This window comes from Harpia harpyja, chromosome 11 (genome assembly GCF_026419915.1).
Source record: "Harpia harpyja isolate bHarHar1 chromosome 11, bHarHar1 primary haplotype, whole genome shotgun sequence".
Taxonomy (NCBI): Eukaryota; Metazoa; Chordata; class Aves; order Accipitriformes; family Accipitridae; genus Harpia; species Harpia harpyja.
This window is the reverse complement of record NC_068950.1, coordinates 458,075-476,620: the sequence shown is the minus strand read 5'-3', so window position 1 is coordinate 476,620 and position 18,546 is coordinate 458,075. Positions and strand designations below refer to the sequence as shown.

Genomic DNA, 18,546 nt, shown 5'->3' with positions numbered 1-18,546 from the left:
ACTCGGGCCGGCAACCGCAGCTGGCCACTGCCGAGGCTGACACCTGCACCTATGCCAGACGCAGCCGGGCCCGATGCTCTGGGTGCCGGGAACAGGCCAGCGGGACCAGCACCTCCTGCCCTCCACCCCAGGAATATGCTCTTCCCACCGCGGCTTCCCCAGGCACGCCGGAGCGGGGAGGCCAGGCGAGCCCCGAGCACCCTCAAACAGCCGGACGCAGGACCAGAGCCGCCCCGGCCGTGGGGGGCATGGCTCTCGCAGCCCTGGCTCTGCAGGCCCAGGGCAGGGCAAGACCCGTCCCGGGTCACGGTGCCGCACGGGTGACGAGGCCACGGCGGGTGGCACCATCTGCTGCCCACGGGGCAGAAACACAGCCGGACAGTGCACGCGTCCGGCTCCCGTGCCAACCACGACCACGGCCAGAGCCAGCCCTGCTCCATGCCCGGGGTGGGGAGCAGGCAGCCGCAGCCCCTCCGCTGAGCCCCACAGGAGAGGATGCCCCAAAAGCCAAACTCCAGGCCACAGCAGCAGGCTCGCTCTGCCACAAATCACCCCCTTGACTTCGCGTTGCTACCTGCAGGCAACAGCCTGTTTCTCCAAACCACCCCCCAGCACAGTGCCGTCCCCCCGCCCGCTGGCCCCAAGCCCACGGAGGAGCAGACACTGCGGCTTAACCTGAGCAGGAGGCTGGAGATGCCGGAGCGAGCAAGTGAGGGACAGAGCTGGGCACCACGGCACAGGTCCATCCACGCCATCCCTGTGTGGAGCTTGACACAGCAGCACCTCGGCCAGCGTGGTGGGGCTCTGCCTCGGCTCGCTGTGGCAGCTGCCACAGGCAAGCGGGCTCGGCAGAGAGCAGCACGATGCCGCTCCATCCCCTCCCAGCTCCCTGGGCTGTTTTTTCCCCCTCTGTGCCTGCCCTGCCGAACAAAAGGCACAAGCAGCGCTTTGTGCTGCGGCCGAGAGCTGGGTCAGGCAGGACCCATAATCCTCATCAAGGAAATTAAGCCATGCATTGATTTTTCACCAGGACGGCACCCACAAGCACGAGGCCGGCTGTGAAAGGCTTGCATAACCCACTTACGTGCCGCAGAGCCACACTGCCCAGTCAGCCTCAGGGCCGGCCCAGCTGATGACACACCAAGGCAGCAGAAATGCCATCAGGAGGGACCCAGCCACCACGGCTCCGGGCTGCTGGCACCGCTGCCAGACCTGTCCGCCACCACAGCGCAGCCAGCAGCTCTCGGCACAGCCCTGAAGTCAGAGCCACGCTCCCCAATCATCCCTTCCCAGGCAGGCAGAAGTGTTTGGCTACAGGGCAAGGCCACAAGGCCACGGCTCACTCACCAGGACTCGGGCAGGCAGGGCTTGGGCAGGCAGAGGCACCTCGGGAGCTGGGAGCACATGGGGGTTCCACTCCAGCCCATGGCTGCTGCTGCCTCGCCCCGGGGGCAGGAGGGCTGGCAGCAGGACCCCCCTCCACATCCTCCATCCTCTCCGCAGGCACCACGCTGCACACAAAGGCAGCAAAGGCCTCGCACCTTTCTCTCCTCCATGGCAAAGAGCAGGGAGAAAGAAAAGGTCCTGCAAGGGCTCCTGTAGGTTAGGGCTGATTCTTGACCCCACAGCCGCAAGACACTGAGGAACTGTGCAGCAGGGCAAGGTGACGCCTGTCCCCAGACGAAGAAGTGTGCCGCAGCAACCAGGGCTTCCCTGAGCCCCACAGAGCAGGGAGCACCACTCGTCTCCCCTCACAAAGGCTTCAACACCTCTCAAGCTGCAAATACTTGGTGATTAGAGCACAGTCAGAGCTGGCACTGAACTGCGAGACACAGCATCGTGTCCTACAGCCAGAGGAGCCAGAAATGAGTCAGCAGGTGTCCTGGTTTTGGCTGGGATAGAGTTAATTTTCTTTCTAGTAGCCGGTATAGTGTTATGTTTTGGATTTAGTATCAGAATAATGTTGGTAACACACTGGTGTTTTCAGCTGTTGCCAAAGAGTGTTTATACAAACTCAAGGGTTTTTCAGCTTCTCATGCCCAGCCAGCAAGAAGGCTGGAAGGGCACAAGAAGTTGGGAGGGGACACAGCCAGGGCAGCTGACCCAAACCAGCCAAAGGAATATTCCATACCATCATGCCTACTATATAAACTTGGGGGAGTTGGCCTTGAAGGGGGGGGGGGCAGATCACTGCTCAGAAACTAACTGGGGATCAATCAGTGAGTGGTGAGCAATTGCATTGTGCATCACTCATTTTGTATATTCCAATTCTTTTATTATTGTCATTTTATTATTATCATTATTATTTTCTTCCTTTCTGTCCTACTAAACTCCTCAACTTACAAGTTCTTATCTCAAGCCATGAGTTTTACTCCCCCCCCATCCCACTGGGTGGAGGGGAAGTGAGTGAGCAGCTGTGTGGTGCTTAGTTACTGGCTGGGGTTAAACCACAACAGCAAGGTCAGGCAACCCAGGGTCCAGTCAGTAGGGAAGAGAACAGAGTGCAACCAAAGATGGGGGGAAAAAAAAAAAAAAAGAGAGGAATCATCTTTATTTGTGAAGTGTGTTAACAGATGGAACAGTTCAATGCTACCCAGCAATAAAAGGTATTAGACTCCACTGAGCACTTGTCTGCTCTCAGGCTCCTATGTCACACAAACATCACGATGGCTCAAGCACAAGAACACATGCTGTTAAACCACCCCCCCCCAGCACTGCAGCCCCTGTTCACTCTGCCCCTATCCCCCACTGTAGCAACTTGAGAACAGATACTAATAACCCATGAAATAAGTTAACAGCAATCACATTTATCCAGTGTCCAGCTCTAACACTGCCTCCCGGTTGTCTGTTTAAGAGTAACTAAGAACAGCTCTGGAAGAGCTGACTGGGAATCGCCTGACACGGTACGTCACTTGCGTGTGGGTCCGGGTGATGCAGCACACACCGAGGAACGAGCCCTTCACTCACTCCTCCCCAGGAGCTGCACCAGCAGATGTGCCTCACGGCGCTGCCCAAGTGGCTTACAGGACACATGCCGCTTCCACACTAGGGAAAGGTGCAGCCTTGCTCCAGGTGATGCACTGGGAAATACACAGAACTACCTTCTTAAACCCTTCGGTCAGATTGGGTCATCTCCAGACGGTCACCAAAGCAGTTTCTCCCCAACCCACACAAACAGGGCAGGACAACAGACCTGCTGGGAACACAAACCATGCCAGCCACGTCCAGTGGAGCAGCACACAAGGAACTGCACATGTTTCGCTGCATGTTCAGGTCTGCCATCCACAGGTCTGTCATCCACAGCTCTGTGAGTGGCCTCAAACACTGAGGTGGGACAAGGAGGGCATTTCAGAATGGCCCTACCCAACACACCCTGTTCTTCCCAGAGGTGAGGAAGAAAAAAGTTGTACTCCCACCCACCCACTCTGTATCAACATAAAGAAACCTAGGACACAGACAGCCAGTGACCTAGACTACCAGAAATAAGGGATTTACATTTACAGGTAGAAAAACCCTCCCACAACTCTTTTAAAAAAAAAAAGTATATTTTAGATTCTACAACTTAAGTTTCTTTAGAAAGTGAAGTAACTGAATCGCAAGAACACACTAGAATATTTCATGGTGCTATTTTACCAAAAAATTAGAAGAAAACAAAATTGTCCAGACAAGTTCTTCATCTACACGTCACCTGGCATGAGAGAAAGAAAAGCCAGTTAGATAACCCAGTTGTACCAGTAAGGCTGCACTGTGCTAGAGGGGGTTGATGGAGCAGTACAGGACAAAGGCTGCCCTTCAGTAAAGCTGTGGGCTAGGACTCATCTCCTGCTTGAGTCCAGGGCAGGAATTATCAGGCAGTCCTGACTTTCCCATGCTTCAGAGCCCCACAGTAGAGTCCAACACTTTCTTCTCCCTCTCCCCTTGTCTGTCTGGGCAGAGGCCAGACACACTGCTGTCCCCACACAGTTCCAGCAGCTTTGGCAGGTTCCTACCAGGCTACTAACGGCCTCTGCTTGAGCTTCACAGTAACACGTGTTCAACCCCCACCTCCCCAGACCCTGCAGTATGATGTTGGGCCAGAAGAGCCTCTGCCTGCATGGATGCTTCTGCTTCTTCCAGTGACCGTTTGCAGATGCAGATACTGCAGCCAGGCAAGACCTCTGAGCAGCTGATAGAGAGCTCCAGCTAGATTACAGCTAGAGAGCTCCAGCTAGATTACAGCTAGAGAGCTCCAGCTAGATTACAGCTAGAGACTGGCACCTCAGGCCACTGTAGGAGCCCTTCACTGTGAGGAGGTGAAGAGCCTGGCACAGCAGCTACTCTCAGCCACAACTCTGCCATCAGGAATGGCACTCACCTGGCCTCCGCTCTTAGTTAGCATTTCTCTGGCGGACATTCTTGTCCTTGTGGTTTGTGGCATTGCTCTTCCTGGAAAGAAAAAAGGGGCAGTGAGGAAAGAAAAAGCACAAAGCCCCACCCTACCCACTAATGTTAATTCAGGTCCAAACAGATGGTCAAGATAAGGCAAGATGAGATCAGTTACCAGAAGAGTGTCAGTTTGAGACACTGGTGTCATCCCCAGTTATATGTGGTTTATACACAGGCCACATTAAATGAACCATGGTGAGAAAGTCCCCCACTCAGCAAGGTAGTGTGTTGCTGCCACACAAGCTTTTATATTCAGAGCAGGTTCCGTGGATGGATGTGGTCTGCCAGTACAAGTCTGGCTAAATAGGAAAAGGTACTTACAGTGGTGCAGAACCTCCATCATCATCTTCACATTCAGGACAGCATGGAAAGAAAGAACAAACAGTGTCAAGGAAGAGCATGTAAGAAGTCATCTCTGCCACCTCTAAAACTCTGGAGACTGCCTTTCAGACAGGTTACTGGGTACACTGGATGCTACAGCCTACACAGGACTGAACCCAAAAGGTCATCTCGCCCACAGGGCTCCTGTTTTGGCCAGGGCCTGGCAGAGCAGGTGGTCACTTCTTACCAGGCCACCACCACCCCCAGGTGAGTTTTAAGCTGCTTCTTGTCTAAGCTTAGACAAGGCACAAACTTAGACATAAGCTCCTGTCTAAGAAGTTGCTTCTGTTGGCACAGGGTAGGCTTGGCTCGCAGGATAACCAAGCCACCACCACCACCCCTGCCAATCAGCAGAGGTCAGGTCTGGCACCTCATAACCACCAAGACACACACAAGACTACACCAGGAGGCCACAGAAGTAGAATTACACAGGGAAGCATCCAGGCAGCCTCTGAAGGAGCACTGCTGACTGGTAACATCTGTTTAACATTTCCACCTTATGTACCCTCAGCATACCAGCCAGTCTTCCCACCACCAGCACTTAAAATTGGAAAAGAGAGCCACAGATCCACCCAGCAAGACAGCCCAGCTGCCACTGATCTACCCACTGCTCTCACCCTATAGCACCACTAATTCAGATGGCTCCCAGATCTGAGTACAGACTTCAACAGCAAGTAAAGGAGAATCCAAACAGGATGTTTCAGCAATGAGGCTTTAAGCATCAGCAGCAGTATGCCCTTCTTCCTCCCCACACGTTTTGTGAAATCAAAATAAACACACTGCACGCCACATTCTTGCTACACTGAGAAGCACAGCTAAGAAAACATCTCTGCCAACACATGCCAAGCCCTGGGGCCTTTCACCAGCTCCTTGCAATCTGCCACCTTCCAACAGAAGGCTCCCCATCATCTCTTCCACAGTCCAGGCTCCCCTCAAATGGCACTGAGTGATGAGGCCCACACTCTAAGCATTGGGACTGCCTTGGGCACCAAGATCTGCATACAGCTGGTGAGAGGACGGATGCAGAAACATGGCTGGAACTATCTTCTACTTACCATTTGAGGTGGCACCCAGCAGCAGAGAAGGGAAGAGTGGAAAGATAACACCAGCAAGGATATCACACCATACACAAGCCAGACTCTCCCCATCCCAGGTAACAGGGAGCAGCCAATTCACAACCATGTACCATGAGGAACAGCATTTGTCCAAGCTGGCTCAGCAATGCCTTACTGTTACCTCCTCTCAAGACAGGCAAAGCGACAAAGACTTTTGGGGAGAGATAACCCCTTTACACCAGGAAAGTGTAAAGCCACGTACGTTTGTCAAACAGGTGTGATGCTATAACCTCATCCACAAGCACTTGGGAACCTGAGCTTAAGAGCTCTAGCCAAGGAGCATCAGGACACTTCAGTATACACACCCTGTCTTCAGCTGTCAAAGCATCTGCTACAGCTCTGACAGGTCAGGACTCAACATGATCTGGACCAGGCTGATGTCTGTCATCAGAAGCCAGATCACTCAACACACACAGGCTATAGTTTGTTGGTTTTTTTTTTGCTGGAAGATGCAGCTACAACACCCTTAAGACACCTGCCTTCCAGCCAGGATTGTCAGAGGGCAAAGCATCTGCTTGTAAAACTGCCCAGAGCAGAATTCCCCAAGCCCTGTGGGTCAAGGGAGGGATATTTATTTTTAGTCCCTCTGCTGCACCTCACACCACTCAGCCTACCTGATGTGCTGTTCCCTGGCAGAGGGCTAACAGGCCTGACCCAGCAGGCAGGAAGGATAACCACCCATTTACACTTCATTGTTAACTGGATCAGATAAGGGAGGGGCAGCTGGGCTAACACAATGCAGATTCTTACTGATAAGGAAAGGGAGGAGCCTGTATTTCCAGAACAGATTAAAGATAGCACTAGGCTTTGAGGAAGTCTTGGAGTCAGGATGTGTGGATCTGAGGACCCAAAACAGATCCATGAACGGAACCTGAATTTGGCTAAGCCTGGTCTTATGGAGCCACTGACACAGGCCCCCGATTTTGCAGCACCAGAAAAGCTCTGTACTTATTCAGAAATCGGCTTCTCCAGAATGTTAGCTGCCAAAGAAAGCCCAGTCCTGGAGACACTCAAGTGAAGCACTTGAGCAAAGTGCAAGGGAACTGTTGAGACAAAAGGTCAGGCTGACCTACACTGAATCTTATCTTGCACCAGATCCAAAGCACAGCTTGCTGAAGGACTGTCAGAAACAGTGCAATTACTTGCAACTTCACGGCTAAAGTAGCCTGGTAAAGACATACCGTGGTTCTACAGGAAGTGCCCTTGAGAAGCAGCCCTCAAATTAACACCCATCTGACAAAGGGAACTTCAAGTTCTCTACAAGAACATTTTGCCTGCACCCTACAAGTTACTTGGTCTCCCCAGGAAGATTTAACCCCAGGCACCTCTTACCATCAAGAACCTCATCTGGCTTCCTCCTCTTCTCGTAGATGAAGATGATGGTGACAAGAACAAGGACTTCTGCCACAATACCCAGGAAGGGCCAGAGTGCTGCCAGGCGGCTGCGTACACGCAGGTTTACCGTAGCACCACCAGAGCCTTGAGAGTTGGTGGCATTGCAGTGGTAATCACCTGTATCCTCCTCAATATTCAGTTTAAGAATGCGTAACTCCGTCTTGTTGCCACTGGACTTGATAATGTATCGACCAGAACCATTGACAATGGGCTGGAGGGAGGGAGAAAGAGACAGCGCTCAGGGCAGTGCTGACATGAGGGGAGCTGCTCACTTACCATGCATGGTCCTACCACTACAGAAATCCTCCTTGCCATGGCACCGAGGAGGCTACTTTGAAATAGCTAATTCTGATGGGACGAGATCCTCCACCTCTTTGCTGGGAAGTAGGGTAGGCAGAAGGGGAGAAAGAGCATCAAACCACAGCACTTACCTCTTGACCTTTTTTGTACCAGTTCCAAGAGGTGACAGGGGGGAAAGAGGGATTCTTGCAGGTCAGCACACCTGTGTCCCCCTCATTCCCATGCTCAGACTTCTTGTATGCCATCACTTGGGGTGGAACTACAGCAAGAGAGAAAGAAAATCAGACACCTCATTATAGAAAACACTTAGAAGATTTGTGCTCCCTGCAGTCCACCTAGCCAGAATCAGAGTTAAACTGAAGTCAAGTGTTTTGGGTAAGAAATACATTAGTGGGTCTATTCCCCTCACTTGCCCATTGTTTGGCATTTTTCAGAGAGGAAAGCACATCAAGCTGCTTCGAGAAAGGCTCATATTTGTCCACTAGGTATTATCCCTCTCCCATTATTCTTGTGGGAACATGCCCACAGCAGAAGGCTGATTCAATGCAAGGTCTAAGAGCTGACCCTACAGACACTTTAGCTGCCTGATAAAAAGGAGCTATCTCACAGAGCAAGTCTGGTAGGACGCATATAGAGTCCCGCAGCCTTATTAGTAAGGGCTAGAAGCAGCTTTTCAAGAAGGTGAAAAGATACCAAAGTAAAGTGTTCAGGAGATCACAGCTTCCCCACTCCCCTCCTCAGACCCAGAAGCAAAACATATGAAGTTACCTTTAACAAAGACTTCTCCTTTTATCACTGGGTTTGTTTCCAGGTTTGTTTTGTAGACACATTCATAGATGCCAGAGTGCTCTTCCACCTTCCCCTCAATTCTATCAAAAAACAGGATGTCTGGTAAGCATTCAGCACAGCTGACTTATCCACAAACAGATACCAAACTCCAGACCCATGGAAACAGACATCTATAAGCATCAGCAACCTCCTCCATATGCAATTTATCCCATTCCAGTGCCAGTATTTACACTGCACCACGTACCTACAGCAATCCAAATCTTCACCCTTCTCTCCCCACACATTGAGGATGGCAGAAGAGGATTTCACATACACCAAGTCTAACATGGGCCTGTCAACTCAGTGATCAGAGACGACCTGATATTGTGTCCCAAATCCTGAAAATCAACAGCTTTCACTCCCTGACCCAAAGCACTCTTGCCATCAGGGCCTCTACAAACGGAAATAATTTAAGACCTAAACTGTTAGCTAGTATACATGAAGAAAACCAGGAGCACCAGAACAACATTACACCATCACCAGGTGCAGCACCATATGTACACTTCAGAAGCGGCCAATTCCATGCTCTTCCCTCTTCCATACAGACCCCAGGCTCATTAAGAAAAAAAAAAAAATCACACCCTACTAAGCAAAGCCAACATAATCAAGTGCAGCAAGAGAGTCCTCTAGTTAGCACAACCCAGGACACGGCCACACACCTCATGTAAGATGTCAGCCCTGCAGTTCACCTCTAAATGAGGCCAGCAAGGAGCTTAGGACAACAGATTCAGAGGAAGGCTATTCTTCCCATGCAGGAAAGCCTACTGAAACACATGGCAAAGCAGTGGCAAAGAAACACCCAGGCTGGGTTACTCTGGATTGATCCAAGCATACGGAGAACTCTCCCATTTTCCTTTTTGTAAAGCTGCTGCAATGAGATTTAGTGGATTATGCTGCACTGCAACAAACATCTCATTCTGCAGCTTAGTAATACCCACTCGAGGGAAGGGGCAGGCAAAGTTTCAGTCCCATGGCTGCACTGGGACAACAGGCTGTTTGTTAGTTCTGCTGTGCATGGCGCTTCCCACTTCCAAAAACCACTCAGCTAAGGAATTGAGGTCACACGAGGGAGGCTGGGTTATAAATACTTTAATCCTTGTTCAGCTCCCTGTTGCTATGGGGAGACAGGCACGTCGGCACTACGATACAAAAGGACATGATGCCTCTACAGCTGCTGGGTCATTGCCAGCCAGGCCTGACTGTAATCAAAAAGGAAAGCTCACTGCACTGTTACAATACGGCTGGTATCCCCTCTTCTCCTCAGCTACACCCTGCAAACAGTTTCTGAGCACTGACCGTAACTCGCAGGCAGCTTCCAAGCTTGTTCTGTAAGAACAGCTGGACTTTGGAAAGGTACATAAAACCCAAAGGCAGAGGCAACATACACTGGAGTCTCTCCTTCCACACATGGCCTCTGGGGAGCAGGGAGCTGATGTCCTGCCTGGAGCATGGGTCCCTCAAAGCTCCAGGAAAACAGCCCTAGCACACTGATGTCAGTGCAGGCAGACAGTGCAGACACGGGCCAGGCAGCAGCCCCGGCCATGTTGCACCTGACAAACTAACAGAGCCCGGCTGAACACCTGCCTAAAAACATGAAGCAGCAGAGCTTCTGTTACTAAGAGGATATTTGTGGCACATAACTTCCTTTCTTCCTCCTTTTTTCCCCCCTCTGCCCCATAAAGGAGAAAATGTTGGGCCTTACCAAAACTTTGTTTAGCTCATCTTATGTTCTAAAGTTTAAAAGCCTACATTTTCAGCAAGACTGCAAGCACTTAGCTTTGGGTTCAGCTGATAGAAAACATTAACTGCTTCTGGTAAAAAAAAAAAAACAAACGTCCCCTGTGTTCAGATTCTTATCTGACCTTGCCCAGACACTCACGTGTAACTGGTGAAAGTACTTGACTCCGTGTCCTTTTTAATTATCTTGTCCCCGAGCATCCACTCGTGACCCTCAATGGCAGAGGAAGGCTCAGTCATGTTGCAGGTGAGGATCCGGTTGACAGAAGCATCATTCATATAACCTTTGACTTCTGGACCTGCATTTGTAAATAATTCGACTGAAGTTAACATGTGGTATTCCAGAGGTCAGGTGCCTGCCTGAGAACCTCTAATGCAAAAGGTTACCAAAACCCACAGCTCCTTGTCTCTATCATAGCTTTCACTTACCTTTGCAATCAGTTTCCTACCAGAACTGATGATACCAGCACAGGAGACTCGAAAACCAGGCGACTAGGGCCTGACTGCACCTAGCAATAACCAATGCTGACCCTGCAGCTGCTCCCACCACAAGCAGGATTCCTGCCATGTGTTCTGGATAATTTTGAGCCTCCTGCTGTCCCTACAATGGGTGCAGCTCCAGCAGAGCTAAGTGTTCAATAAGCAATGGAAAAAGGTCATACTGTGAAGGGCAGTTACAAGAGTATGGCACTCTGCTTTTACGAGCCGCTATAGCACTCACTGTGCCAACACCTTCCAGAATCTGAGCAGATTTAGACCCCTCCAGGTAACATAATGGATGGCAGTCAAGACCCTCCTTTGTGAGGGGTAGCAAACAAGACCGTATGTGAGCAATATGTGCATCATCTGATGCAGTCCAAGAGATTATAGTTAGATTTACTCCAGGGAGAACACACAGAACCACGACTCCAAAAGGTCCTGGGCCTCCATGTGCCAAGCAGCAGTAAATTATGCAACATGACTCAGGCATTTCTACTTTTAGGAGGCAGCCCAAGAAAACAGCTGCCATTAGCAGCACCATTATACAGCCCTGGTGGCACTATAGTTCCTACCCTTCCTCCCAATCTCAGTCTCTTGGAAGGAACAATTTTTGCACAGGGCTGACAGGCATCTTGCTTTTTCTCCTACCCAAATTCCACTGGAAGAAGGTTCTGCTGGAGTTCTATATTCCCTAGCACATTTATGCTAAAGGCTCCTACGCTGCTCTGGTTAACTTCAGGATTCATGTTAAGACCTTAGCAGGCCGTTAGATTCCCTCACGCTGGCCCAGGTTTCTATTACTCAAAGCAGCCGCCTGTTAGCTCCAGAGTTCGACTGCCAGCTCTGTAAGTAGAGGGAATCTGGTCGCTTCCACAGGACAAGCAACTACATCACATTCAGTGTCACACACAGACACGGCCATTTCAAAAATGGTTGCATCTCAAGAAACTCAAAGCAGGTTTTGTTCCCCACAGCTTGTATCACTAGCGAAAAAGCGAGCTTAAAGCAAGACTGTTCACAGGAGCAGAAGCTGTACGAGCTGTAGGGAAGGGCCGGTTTGTCAGTGGTGGTTAGGGCAGAGTCTACTGCACAATCAAGACTCTCAATTCTGCAAGCCAGCACCGGGACTCGGAGGCACTCGGGAATAAGCGGTAGGTTCCACATCTTTGGTTCCGGAAAAGGCGCGGGATTGCCAAAGGACATTTGGTTGGGAAGCCACAACCCTTTTTGAGCAGGGCCATTTTGGGTCAAGTCACAGGTGGTGAGGGAGATGACAGAGGGTGGGAGTCTCTCAGTTCTACAGCCGGGGTGGGAGGGTGAGGGGAGCTTTTGGGAGCCACAGGACACGGGTGCAGGGGTGAGCATGGCAGGAGACTCAAGACACCAGTGTCCGAGCAAGTGCCAAGGCCTCGGAGTGGCCACTCACGTTCAATGACAAAAACGTTTGCCTGGGAACGGATCCACTTGACTTTGGGGCTCTTCGACAAGTGGTTGCGGTCAGGGTCGTTGCTAGCCCGGCACTCATACATGCCCGAGTCGTCGCTTGTGAGGTTTGCGATGTAGATGGTACTGGTAGAGTGCAGGTTGTAGGTGGCGTTGATTTTGACACGGTCCTGCCGTGCACCATCCCAGAGCTGAGCATAGGTCTCATTTGGCTCGTTTCCCTCAAACCACCACTGGATCTCAGGGATAGGATTGCCAATCGCCTCGCAGTACAACTCGACGCTGTCCTGAGTCAGTCTCTTTTGAGACAGCGGTGACTTTATAAAACCAGCTATGAGTTGAAGAGGTATTAGTGCAAAGTGTTAGTGCAAAGCAAGAATTCACCCTCTACAAGCAAAAAAAAAAATTCAGCCACTGAGAAGAGGCCACACACAATCTTCAGATCAGTGTAGTCTTCCCTCCCTCCCCTCCACGCTCTCTGAACTCTGCCCAGCTCGGACAGGGCTGTTATTTTTAATTGTTGCATCTCCAGCCAACAATGCTTCCTGTGACTCTGCTGCAAAACCAGAACATATAAACCAGTGTATAGTATTTATGACCATCCAAACAAGAAACCCACAGCAGTCATGGCATCGCTTGCCTTCTGCGAGGGACAGCATTACAGCATGATGCCCACCAGGGCAGACCAAGAGCCTGCAGCACTTCTGACACTCACCTCGTCCTCAAATACTTTCAGTTCAGGATGAAGACAAGAGATTTTTGTTGCATGGCTTATCCAGCCTCCACGGTCCCCATGCAAATTTAGCATCCCCTGTGCTCTGGCAAGGTGCTCCATGGGTCTGCCAAGGCACCCACCACACGTTGCGAGGGAAGGCTGGCAGCAGCAAGGCAGCACAACCCACAACCCCCGATGTGTGCTGCACCGCAGGGAGGGCAGCACCTTTGCTAGATGGCTGCGGACGGCAGCACCCGGAGCACAGACCGAGCCCCTGCTTAGTCAGTTTTGTCAAGACAACTGTAGTGGGAAACGCATTTCATTACTTCCCTCTCACCCCAAAGGGGAACGTGTCCATCCCTCCTCCCTGCACACGCCTGAGGTCAGTTGACCATAATTCGGAGCTGGCTGGGTCGCGGGCAGCCCCCATCGCTGTGCAGTGACCAGAGGACATGGTGCACTGCTACACCTACCATACCCTTTGCTGGCCTCATCTGCCAGCCCTCGCTGCATTGCAAGGGCTGCTCTCTGCCCCGCTCCCAGGCACTCGTTTCATCACTCTGCTCACCAAGACGCCAGGCAGACACTTTTAAACACAACATTAAGATAACAATACTTTTTTTGTGGGAGGAATGTCTTGCAGTCTGCAAGATGTCGCAAGCCAGTGAGGAAATGTGTAACATTCATTGTCATACAAACAGTGAAATCAGATTTTTCATCTCAGGCAAGATAACTTTGCAGAGCTAAATTAGCAATAAACAGATTAAAAGCATGAGAAGCAGCTGCAGGCTAGAACTACGGTATTTTTCAAACTGCCCTTGCAGTAAGAGGCCAGGGGGTTCAGCTTTTGTGAACAGACAGTCCAAAGGTAGGTCCGTGAGCCGCCGGACTGCGGAAAGCTGAGCTGCCAAACATCTTTAGGCTACTGGCCAGGCGCAGCACAGCCACTGTGACCCGCAGTCCTCAGGTGCGGACAGACCGCCCAAGCCATTACAAGGCAGCAGGGAGAAGGACAGGGCCCCAGGGGAGCCGTTCTTGGAAGGGGTAGGAAGGGAGGCTCTAGCAACATCGCTTCAGGAAAAGACACCATTCGCAAGTCAAGGTCACTTACGTGACTCAACCTCAGTCAGATTTAAGCAGAACTAGTTAAGGTTGCGACATGTCCTTCCTGCACACCGACTGCACTTCTCATGTGCCAACAGCAGGCTTACAGGGCATCCCACATGCCAAGACAGCTTCCAAAAAATTAATTTACTCAGTTACTAAGCACTTAAAGTTCGTGGTTACATACAACCCTCCATATCTGTACTGTGACATACACGCACAAAGGAGGTGGGTTTGGGAACGATTTTGTTTATTTTTTTGCACATCTGACGATGTTTTAATAAGAAATACTATGACCATTTTTTGTGAGCATAGAAACAAATCAGCATTACAAAACCAAGTTTGCTCAAACTCAAGAAAAATACAAGTAAGTCTGCAAGGTGAGTTTGAGTCCTAAATAAATCAATTCCACATTTCTCAAAGGAAAAATTAGCTTTACATACTAAAGCTTTAAAAGTCTGGAAGAATAAACATGCCTGGACAAGGAAGGAGAGATCTGACCCTCATCTGAGACCAAGACTCTTTCAGAAGGCTGATACTGATTTTAAAAAAGTAGGAGGCGACGGGGGTCCCAAAAGATGTATGGGGGTATCAGCTGTAAGCAACTTTCTCATACACTGAGTTGCACTTCTAGAACAACTGACCTGTGTGCCAGATGGATTTTTCTTACACCACAGGCCTGTGATTAAACATTCCCAACCACCTAATTTTTAAAAGTCACGGAACTAACTACAGCACTTGTCAAAGCCTGTCCCATTTTAACTACAGCCTGATTTAAAATGGGAGCTAGTAAAGATCAAGGTGGGGTTTTTATGTTCGGGTTTTTTTTGTTTTTTTAACAGATACAAGGTGATTATCGTATGCTGACAAAATAAGCTGTTGCAAGGTTATTTGCTCTGAGTTAGAGGGCACTTCAGGCAGTTCAGACAGGCTAAAAAGCTTCACCAAGCAGTAACAACAGCAAGTACCATTTGCATTCACATGGGATTAATATCCCCTCTCCTCCCCAACACAAAGCAGACCAGGCAATCAAAGTGTTGGGCACTCAAGACTGTGGAAAGCGCCTGCCGAGCCCAGGGGCATACGAGCACAGCCAGCATCAACCCGCTGGAATCAGAGCTGCTCAAATGTTTTCCAAATGGTGACAGGCTGCAAGTTGAAATGGGCTCACAAAAACAAGACGACTCTTCACAGAACTGGGCTAGACACTTCTCTTGGGCACAGTGCGGTATCTGATCGAGCTGGACAGTGGTGAAGGCAGACAAGAGCAGATAACGTTCTCCCGAGTCACCTTCAAACTAAAAACAACCTCTCCCCCGAGCAGAGGGAGGAGTCCTCATGGTGTAAAGTGTGTCTGTGCGCCCAGGGCAGCCGAGCCTGGCAGGAGCCTGCGCCGGCCCACAGGCCTCACTCTCCTCCCTGGCATGACCTTTGTTTCTTGGCCTTGGAAGGGGATTGATGAGGCTCTGATGCTTTTTGCCATTTTCACTAACAGCTATAAAATCTACTCTCCCCTTAATTTTTGCATAACCAGGCAGTCACTACACAAGCAGGTCAAAGGCAAGTGCTTTCAGCCAGGGTACCTCCTCCTGAGGGCACAGAGTCCATGCACACACCTACCTACCCTGCAGCCAGCCATTCTGCATGACAAGCTACCAAAAGTTGGGACACTGCAGTTTAAAAGGACCATCTCTCATGGAGGCTGCTCCATGAAGGCAAATCTGAACACTGATGAGAGGTAAAACCCCTTACTTCTAGCCCCCCACTCTGCTTACTTGAAGAACCAGCATCATTAGACACCAAGCCCAGGAGCCCCACAGCCAGGGCAGGGCACACGCGTTACACAGTGGAGGGGCCAGCGGAGCAGCTCTTCCTTCGGAGGCTTTTCAGGCCACGGATAGAAACAGCCTTCTCCATATCTCACTGGCATCAATCCCTTAGAGAAGGGATTGCTCACCGCAGGCCCCTGCTGGCGCTCAGTGTGGCACAGGGAGGGGGAAGCAGCCGACAGGGGCAGTTTCAGGTTAGTTTATGAAACTCACATTCCACCTGCCAAGTGTGAAGTTTAGGAGAACGCTCTCCCCTGCCCTCCTGTTCTGCAGCATTAAAATGTAGCTCTGCCACAAGGAAATATTGGAGCAGACGCTTCTGTCACTACCCCTGGATTTTTCAGAACCCTCCCACTCTTTCGCCTTCAGTCTTTGGGTTTGGCTCTACTATACTACAGTAAGTCTGATACTGCAAACAGGCTACAGATTTTTTAGTACCTGACATGCTAAACAGCCAGGAATGACAGCCCACCACTCAGAATAAAACAAAGCCTTTACCATCAGCACCTCCCGCACCAGGTCTGAATCAGAGACCAGAGCGTCCTCCGGGCAAAACACCGCTGTGTTTGCCGAGGCAGCCTGCTCACCTGCGGCTCCGAACACACTGATCAGCCAGGCTCCTTTGACGCTAGCTCAAGAAGTGAGAAAACGACGTGTCAGAGCAACGGCACATCCCGGCTGGTTTGGGGTTGTGCTTTTAAGTACCCAACAACAGGCTACTGTAATTCCCAGCACCGCATCCAGCTTCCAGCCGCACACCATGAACGGCCAGAGAGCAAGAGCAGGCTTTGCTTCCTCATGAGGGGATTATCAACTTAAGCATCATGTGAACGTCTCGAAGGTTTAAAGCCCAGCGAGCTGTTACCACTCATAAGCCCTAGGAAAGGGGCGAAGTGGCTGCCAGGAAGGAAGGGCCCCGCGTTGGCTAAGGGGAAGCCGAGCCAGCTCCCCGGGGAGCCCCGGCGGCCTTCACCCCTCCGGCCCCTGAAGGGACCGGCCAGCGCGGGCCGCCACCCGGGAGCGGCGGGCCCGGGGACCGACACCGAGCCCAGCCCAGCGGCGGGATGGCCCCGGCCCCGCTCCCCGCGGATGCGGCGCAGCTTTGGGGCGCGACCCCCCCCCGCCCCGGCCCCGCCCCGGCCCCACCCGCCGCGCGACGTGCCTCGCCGCAGGGCGCCCGCGCTGCCGCCCGCTCGGCTCCAGCGCCGCCGCCGCCCCAGCCCGCGGCCCCCGCCGCCGAGCCCAGGACCCCCCCCCACAACCCCGGCCGCGGCCGAGAGCCACCCCGCGGAGCCGGTATGTGTCCCCCCCGAGCCCCATCGGCCCCGTGGAGCCGGCCCACCCCACCCCACCCCGGCCGCCACAGGGACCCCCCCAGAGCCCCCTCCCGACCTGGGCCGCCCCCTCCCGACCTGGGCCGCCCCCCCCCGCCTAAAGCCACCCCAGCCCGCCCCAAGCCCCCCCGCCCCCCCCCAGCCCCCGCCGTCCCGTACTTGTCCCCGCGACGCCGGCGGCCAGCCCGCCGAGGAGGAGCACCGCCAGGAAACCGCACGGCCCGACCGCGCCCGCCGCCATCTCCGCTCACGCTCCACGCCGCGCCGCGCCGCCCGCTATAAGCGCCGCGCCGGGTCACGGAGGCGGGGGCGGGCCCGGGGCGGGCCGCGCCCCCCTCGGCCTTCCCGACGCCCAATGGCGGTGCCGCTCCGGCAAGCTAGCCCGCCCGCGCGGCCCAGCCCGGCCAATCAGAGGGGAAGAGCTGATAGGGCGCCCTTCTCCCTCCCGTCCTCTGCGGGGAGAGCCGGTTCGGGCCGGTCCCGCCGCGGCCACGCCCACCAGCCGGGAGGGCAGCCAATGGGGAGGCGAGGCGCGGAGAGGCGGGCGGCGGCGGACGAGCGGCCGCGGCGCCCGGGGCCGCCCCCGCAGGCGGCGGGGAGGGGGCGCGGCGGGCGGCGACCGGTGGGGGGGTCCCGGCCGTACCGGCACCACAGCGGCAGCGGGAGGGCGGTCGCGGTGCCAGGGAAAGGCTGCTGGGCCGGCGCCGGACTGCACGGGGAGGCTTCCGGGGGCGGGGGCTGAGGGTCGGGGCGACGGGGAGCTCGGTAGGCGGCGGGGAGCGGGCGGAGGTGCCGGCCCGGGGACGCGGGGGTCTAGCCGCGGTGCGGAGGGGAGGCGAGGCACCGGTTTCCGCCCTGCCGAGCCGAGAAGGGAGCGCCGGCGCTCCGCCAGGAGGCACGGCCGGGCACGGGGCTGCGGCCCGCACGCCCTCCCCGGGCCACGGAGCCCGCCCCCCCACCCGGGGCGCATCGTGGGCCGGGGCACGGGGCGGCCGGCGGGTCTGGCCCGGCGCGCGGGGGGGTCCCCAAGCAGGGCCAGGAGCCGCCTCGGCACCGCCACACCGCAGCGGGACTCGTGGGAGGGGAACCGGGCGGCGCTTCCTCGGCGCGGGGAGCGGGGCTGAGACAATAGCTCCTGCGAACAACAGCGGGGACGGTGCCAAGACAAACCGGCAGCCCTGCACGCCGGGGTCCTGGCCGGCTGCACGGGGCCCTGTCCCGCAGCCCCCTCTGGCCTTCGGCAAGGGCCCCGGAGCCCCCGGATCTCAGCCCAGGCCGAGGGGGATGCTGGGCCTCAAGTCCCCGGCACCGGCCCGGCTGGAGCCGCTCGATAACCCCGAGGGGCTGGGGCGGGCGATAACCAAGCACAGCCGGGCGCTTCGGACCAGAGGCAGCCAGGGCAAAGGGGCCTCTTGTGGTGCAGCGGCTCCGTCCCCAGCTCTTCCCCGTCCCGGCAGCCG

At 53.7% G+C, this 18,546-nt stretch overlaps 1 protein-coding gene across 3 annotated transcripts; it reads right to left on the bottom strand.

Annotated features, from left to right (window-relative positions):
• Positions 1 to 2,533: 2,533 nt before the first annotated feature.
• BSG (basigin (Ok blood group)) lies at positions 2,534 to 17,400 on the bottom strand. Of its 3 annotated transcripts, none has more exons than XM_052801328.1 (9): positions 17,246 to 17,379; positions 12,088 to 12,435; positions 10,324 to 10,480; positions 8,385 to 8,485; positions 7,748 to 7,875; positions 7,254 to 7,527; positions 4,747 to 4,771; positions 4,355 to 4,425; positions 2,534 to 3,688 (listed from the first exon to the last, which is right to left on the bottom strand). In XM_052801328.1, exons 1-8 carry the CDS (start codon positions 17,325 to 17,327, stop codon positions 4,368 to 4,370), a joined length of 1,173 nt encoding a protein of 390 aa, XP_052657288.1. In that variant the 5' UTR covers positions 17,328 to 17,379; the 3' UTR covers positions 2,534 to 3,688; positions 4,355 to 4,367. The 3 variants fall into 3 exon arrangements, 2 of the variants coding, with proteins under 2 accessions (XP_052657288.1, XP_052657289.1); XR_008237153.1 differs by having other exon boundaries at positions 3,603 to 4,201; positions 4,252 to 4,425; XM_052801329.1 differs by lacking the exon at positions 12,088 to 12,435 and having other exon boundaries at positions 17,246 to 17,400.
• Positions 17,401 to 18,546: the final 1,146 nt, after the last annotated feature.

What these genes read in the sequence shown, in the direction of transcription:
- BSG (XM_052801328.1), bottom strand. Translation starts at nt 17,327, where the DNA reads ATGGCGGCGGGCGCGGTCGGGCCGTGCGGTTTCCTGGCGGTGCTCCTC. An exon ending in AAACGTTTTTGTCATTGAAC is followed by an intron (nt 10,481 to 12,087) that starts GTGAGTGGCCAC and finishes TTACAAATGCAG; the next exon opens with GTCCAGAAGTCAAAGGTTAT. An exon ending in AGTACTTTCACCAGTTACAC is followed by an intron (nt 8,486 to 10,323) that starts GTGAGTGTCTGG and finishes GTTTTTTGATAG; the next exon opens with AATTGAGGGGAAGGTGGAAG.